This window comes from Microtus pennsylvanicus, chromosome 12, assembly GCF_037038515.1.
Source record: "Microtus pennsylvanicus isolate mMicPen1 chromosome 12, mMicPen1.hap1, whole genome shotgun sequence".
Classification (NCBI taxonomy): domain Eukaryota; kingdom Metazoa; phylum Chordata; class Mammalia; order Rodentia; family Cricetidae; genus Microtus; species Microtus pennsylvanicus.
In genome coordinates, this window is record NC_134590.1 from 91922053 (window position 1) to 91928592 (window position 6540).

General features: G+C 51.3%; 1 protein-coding gene across 1 annotated transcript in view; it reads right to left on the reverse strand.

Annotated features, from left to right (window-relative positions):
* The window catches only part of Catsperd (catsper channel auxiliary subunit delta), a 52894-nt gene extending 46688 nt beyond the window's left edge, over positions 1-6206 (reverse strand). The window contains exons 1-4 of the mRNA XM_075942820.1: positions 6177-6206; positions 5953-6029; positions 4832-4904; positions 566-683 (exon numbers count right to left, since the gene is read on the reverse strand). Coding sequence (XP_075798935.1) covers positions 566-683; positions 4832-4904; positions 5953-6029; positions 6177-6206 — 298 coding nt within the window. The remainder of the gene's footprint in view (positions 1-565; positions 684-4831; positions 4905-5952; positions 6030-6176) is intronic.
* Positions 6207-6540: the final 334 nt, after the last annotated feature.

A 6540-nucleotide genomic window follows, 5' to 3' on the forward strand; every position in this document is an offset into this window, starting at 1 on the left:
AAAAGGCTGGGGAAAAATATGCCAATCAAATGAACCTAAGAAACGAGCAGGTTTAGCTATCCTAATATCTAACAAAATAGACTTCAAGCTAAAATCAGTCAAAAGAGACAAAGAAGGACACTTCATATTAGTCACAGGAAAAATCCATCAAGAGGAAATTTCAATACTGAACATCTATGCCCCAAATACAAGGGCACCCTCATATGTCAAAGAAACACTTCTAAAGCTTAAATCATACATTAAACCCCACACACTAATAGTGGGAGACTTCAACACTCCCCTCTCACCACTGGACAGGTCAAGCAGACAAAAAATGAACAGAGAAATAAGAGGACTAACAGATGTTATGACTCCAATGGACTTAACAGACATCTATAGAGTATTCCATCCAAACAGAAAAGAATAGACCTTCTTCTCAGCACCTCATGGAACCTTCGCAAAAATTGACCACATACTCGGTAACAAAACAAAACCAGACCAAGTTCAGAAAAGGAACAGGGACATCACAGAGGTCACGGAGCTGTAGGGGGCGGGGGACATGCTTCAGGCATGGGGGACCACTAACCGTTAGTATCACTCCAGCTGTCCATACGGTAATTGTAAATGAAGACTTTCCTATTCACCACGAACAGTAGAATTGAACCAGGAGCAAAGAATGCGCTTGTAACCGATGGCAATCCCGTCTAAGAATAAAGACAGACGCTGTGACATGGAGTTACTCACACACAAAGCAAATTCTACATTTGTTTTGTTTTGGTTTGGTTTTGCAAGACAGGGTTTCTCTGTGTAGCCCAGGCTGTCCTGGAACTCGCTCTGTAGGCCAGGCTGGCCTTGATCTTAGAGATCCACCTGCCTCTGCCTCCCAAGTGCTGGGATTAAAAGTGTGCACCACCGCTGCTTGGTACAAATTCAACTTTTAAAAAGGTTCTCTATTTGGGCTGGAGAGATGGCTTAGTGGTTAAGAGCACTGCCTGCTCTACCAAAGGTCCTGAGTTCAACTCCCAGCAACCACATTGTGGCTCACAGCCACCTGTAATGAGATCTGGTGCCCTCTTCTGGCCTGTATACTTAATAAATAAATAAATCTTAAAAAAAAAAAGGTTCTCTATTTGCATTTATGTGTATCTGGCACATGCCTTTGGGCATATCAGAGGCCAGAAGAGGGTGTCAGACCCCTGGAGCTGGAGTAGCGGTGGTGTGAGCCACCTGTGGGTGCTGGGGATTGAGCCCAATGCTCTAACCACCAAGTTTCCTCTGATCTCCTATTCCAAGGTCAGGTCTCACTGAACCTGGAGTTCTCTGTATGGCTGGTGCTCAGAGCTCCAGGCCCATCCTCTCTCTGCCTCTGCATACTCTGGTGTACCTTTGCACACCACACTTCACCATGTCCTCTGCACACCACGCTTCTCCGTGGACTCTGGTGGTTTGCAGACCACACTTCTGCATGGACTCTGGTGGTTTGAAGACCACGCTTCTGCATGGACTCTAGTGGTTTGAAGACCACACTTCTGCATGGACGTTAGTGGTTTGAAGACCATGCTTCTCCATGGACTCTGGTGGTTTGAAGACCACGCTTCTGCATGGACTCTGGTGGTTTGAAGACCACACTTCTGCATGGACTCTGGTGGTTTGAAGACCACGCTTCTGCATGGACGTTAGTGGTTTGAAGACCACGCTTCTGCATGGACGTTAGTGGTTTGAAGACCATGCTTCTCCATGGACTCTGGTGGTTTGAAGACCACGCTTCTCCACGGACTTTAGTGGTTTGAAGACCACGCTTCTGCATGGACTCTGGTGTTTTGCAGACAACACTTTTCTGTGTACTCTGGGGGTTTGCAGACCACACTTCTCCGTAGACTCTGGTGGTTTGCAGTACACACCTCTCTGTGGATTCTGGGGGTTTGCAGACATGGCCTCACTTGCTCACAGAGCCGTCTCCTCAGTCAGTAATTCACTTGTTTCTTCCTCACTGGGAACTGGATCTGCAACTGCCCAGATGCTGAGTTAGGAAGGCAAAGCTGGGCTCTGCCAACCTGTGTGCCTCCTTTTCTCTCAGCAGGAACTCCCCTGAGAGACTGCAGAGAGACTCAGTGGTCATGAGCACAAGCCACTCCTGCAGGTGGCAGAGATTGGGTTCCGAGCACCCACAGAGGTTCACAACCACCTTTTACTCCAGTTCTAGGGATGCAGTGCACACTCCGGGTCTCCTTGAAGACAAGACATGCACGTAGTGCACAGACAGACATGCAGACAAAACACCATATGCATAAAAGAAAAATAAACAAAATCTCAAATAAACATTTTTAAGGGAAGGAGAACAGAAAAGGAGGAAGGTTGAAAACTACAAGGATGAGAGAAAAATAAGGGAAAGAAAAGGAGACGGGGGAAGGGAAGAAGGAGAGGGGAGAGGAGAGCAGGTGGGGAAAGAGGGGGAAGAAAAGGGAAGGGGAGAGTAGGAGAGGAGAGAGAAGGGGAAGTGGGGAAAGAAGAGGGAAAAGAGAAGGGAAGGGGAAGGGAAGGGAGTGGAGAGGAGGTGAGGTAGAGGAGGGGGAAGAGGAGGGTAGGGAAGGAGAGGGGAGAGGAGGGAAGGGTAGAATGAAATGATGGAATGAAAGCCCCCTCTTCTGGCTTCCTGTGACTCAACATCTCAGAGGGTGTCCTGTAAAGGCCTAGCAGCTGACAGACCTAAAACCCACAGTTACCTCTGAGTCCAATTCCTTTGGAGTCACAACTGGATAAGAGTCAACCGCCATTGTCACAGCTGGGGAAGAGTCTACGGTCATTGTCACAGCTGGGGAAGAGTCTGCCATCATTGTCACAGCTGGGGAAGAGTCTACCGTCATTGTCACATTGACAAAGTGTCTACCGTCACTGTCACTGGTACAGCTGGGGAAGTGTCTGCTGTCACTGGTACAGCTGGGGAAGTGTCTGCCGTCACTGTCACAGCTGGGGAAGTGTCTGCCATCACTGTCACAGCTGGGGAAGTGTCTGCCGTCATTGTCACATTGACAAAGTGTCTACCGTCACTGTCACTGGTACAGCTGGGGAAGTGTCTGCCGTCACTGGTACAGCTGGGGAAGTGTCTGCCGTCACTGTCACAGCTGGGGAAGTGTCTGCCGTCACTGTCACAGCTGGGGAAGTGTCTGCCGTCACTGTCACAGCTGGGGAAGTGTCTGCCGTCATTGTCACATTGACAAAGTGTCTACCGTCACTGTCACTGGTACAGCTGGGGAAGTGTCTGCTGTCACTGGTACAGCTGGGGAAGTGTCTGCCGTCACTGTCACAGCTGGGGAAGTGTCTGCCGTCACTGTCACAGCTGGGGAAGTGCCTGCCGTCACTGTCACAGCTGGGGAAGTGCCTGCCGTCACTGTCACAGCTGGGGAAGTGTCTACTGTCACTGTCACAGCTGGGGAAGTGTCTGCCATCACTGGCACAGCTGGGGAAGTGTCTACCGTCACTGTCACAGCTGGGGAAGTGTCTGCCGTCACTGGCACAGCTGGGGAAGTGTCTACCGTCACTGTCACAGCTGGGGAAGTGTCTACTGTCACTGTCACAGCTGGGGAAGTGTCTGCCATCACTGGCACAGCTGGGGAAGTGTCTACTGTCACTGGCACAGCTGGGGAAGAGTCTACGGTCATTGTCACAGCTGGGGAAGAGTCTGCCATTATTGTCACAGCTGGGGAAGAGTCTACCGTCATTGTCACATTGACAAAGTGTCTACCGTCACTGTCACTGGTACAGCTGGGGAAGTGCCTGCCGTCACTGTCACTGGTACAGCTGGGGAAGTGCCTGCCGTCACTGTCACAGCTGGGGAAGTGTCTGCCGTCACTGTCACTGGTACAGCTGGGGAAGTGTCTGCTGTCACTGGTACAGCTGGGGAAGTGTCTGCCGTCACTGTCACAGCTGGGGAAGTGTCTGCCGTCACTGTCACAGCTGGGGAAGTGCCTGCTGTCACTGGCACAGCTGGGGAAGTGTCTACTGTCACTGGCACAGCTGGGGAAGTGTCTACTGTCACTGGCACAGCTGGGGAAGTGTCTACTGTCACTGTCACAGCTGGGGAAGTGCCTGCTGTCACTGGCACAGCTGGGGAAGTGTCTACTGTCACTGGCACAGCTGGGGAAGTGTCTACTGTCACTGTCACAGCTGGGGAAGTGCCTGCTGTCACTGGCACAGCTGGGGAAGTGTCTACTGTCACTGGCACAGCTGGGGAAGTGTCTACTGTCACTGGCACAGCTGGGGAAGTGTCTACTGTCACTGTCACAGCTGGGGAAGTGTCTACTGTCACTGGTACAGCTGGGGAAGTGTCTGCCGTCACTGTCACAGCTGGGGAAGTGTTTGCCGTCACTGTCACAGCTGGGGAAGTGTTTGCCGTCACTGTCACAGCTGGGGAAGTGTTTGCCGTCACTGTCACAGCTGGGGAAGTGTCTGCCGTCACTGTCACAGCTGGGGAAGTGTTTGCCGTCACTGTCACAGCTGGGGAAGTGTTTGCCGTCACTGTCACAGCTGGGGAAGTGTCTGCCGTCACTGTCACAGCTGGGGAAGTGTCTGCCGTCACTGTCACAGCTGGGGAAGTGTCTGCCGTCACTGTCACTGTCACAGCTGGGGAAGTGTCTGCCGTCATTGTCACAGCTGGGGAAGTGTCTGCCGTCACTGTCACTGTCACAGCTGGGGAAGTGTCTACTGTCACTGTCACAGCTGGGGAAGTGTCTACTGTCACTGGCACAGCTGGGGAAGTGTCTGCCGTCACTGGCACAGCTGGGGAAGTGTCTACTGTCACTGGCACAGCTGGGGAAGTGTCTACTGTCACTGGCACAGCTGGGGAAGTGTTTACCGTTAAATGCCCTGGAATGGCAAGTGGCGGGAGGCTGCTCTCAAAGTTGTCCATGGTTATGAAAATTGTCGTCCTATGACCAACAAAAAGGTAGAGTCAGCTTCTCAGGCTGGACAAGCCTAAAACCATCTCCTTCCATGTTCCCTGCCACCCCAGGGTCTCCCAGAATAATGTTTTACTGTGTCTGCCTAATTTTTTTTCCAATTGCATAGAGACACAATAGCCACCGATGAAACAAGGCAGCTGTGGCATTGCACTGCCTGCTGTCTTAGCTCTTTGGAGACTAGGCCAGAGGATCAAGAGTTTCAGGCTAGCCTGGGCCACATGCGATCCGGTCCCGAAAAACTAGCAAACAGATAAACAAAGAATTAAACTTGTTAACAACCAGTGACCAGCAGTGGTGGTGCACCCTGCAATCCACTCTGGCACTCTGGAGGCTGAGGCCTGTGGGTGCTGCAGGCTTGAGGGATTCCTGGGAAACCAAATCAGAGTCTGTCTACAAAAAAAGAACATGGTGCTGGGTGAGGTGCCGCACGCGTTTAGTCCCGGAATTCGGGAGGCAGAGGCAGGCAGATCTCTGTGAGTTCGAGGCCAGACTGGTCTGCAGAGTGAGTTGTAGGACAGCCAGGGCTACACAGAGAAACCCGGTCTTGAAGAAACAAAACAAAGCCCAGAGTAGTAAGATGGGGCAGGGTGGTTAACATGCTTGCCACCAAGCCTGACCACCCAAGTTTTATTCCCAGAACTAACAGTATGGAAAGAGAGAAGCGACTCCCACAAATTGGCCTCTGATCTTTACATAGGTGCTATGTACACTCAATAAATACACAATAAGTACACAAATAAATCAATGTAATTTAAAAATGTTTAAACCTGTGACTGGTGGAAGCCACGGGCTTGGCATATTGTCCCCTGAGTGGCAAGATTTTGACTGTGCTCAGGTCTTCCTATATCCATACCCAGCCCAGCTGGGATACTCTGTGGGACACAGACTAACAATTTGGGCCAGAATTGGTTGGGTTTTGAAAAATGAGAGACAGGGGAAAGGGGGGGAAGGGCAGGGAGAGGGAGAGGGTCAGAAGGGGGCAGAGAAGGGGAAAGTAGGCAGGGAAGCAACTCACCCGAGGTACAGGGCAATGTTACTATTGCAGAAGTTCCTGAGCACGTATGGGTTGAGAAAGGCATAGGATAGTATGACCTGCAGACACACAGACCTGTCAGTCAGGAGGAGGCCCAGAGCTCAGGACCTCAGCCTGGGCCACCTAGGTCAAGAGAAGGAAAAACTAACACCAGGAACACCTGTTACACAGCCACAGGGAACAGGGATATGGGAGGAACCACCTACCCCATCAGGTGGTGGACTGGAACCGAACATCTTTCCGGTCCTCACCGTGCGTTGCCTAGAGGGATCAAGACATAGAAACCATCATGCTCTGACATCTCATTTATTCTATTTTTAAATAGTTTTCTTGCGTGGGTGTTTTGGCTGTATCTCACTGAGCTCCGCCTGTATGCAGTGCCCAAAGTGGCCAACATGGAGTGTCAGGTCCCCAGCTGTGTGGGTGCTGGGAACTAAACCTGGGTCCTCTATAAGAGCAGTCAGAGCGCTAACTGCTGAGCCATCGTGGCCTCTCCCACCATGCCGCCCCTGGACATACTGCACGGTATGTAATCTCCGAGAGTTCTAGGAGTGCTTCAGCCAACTCCTG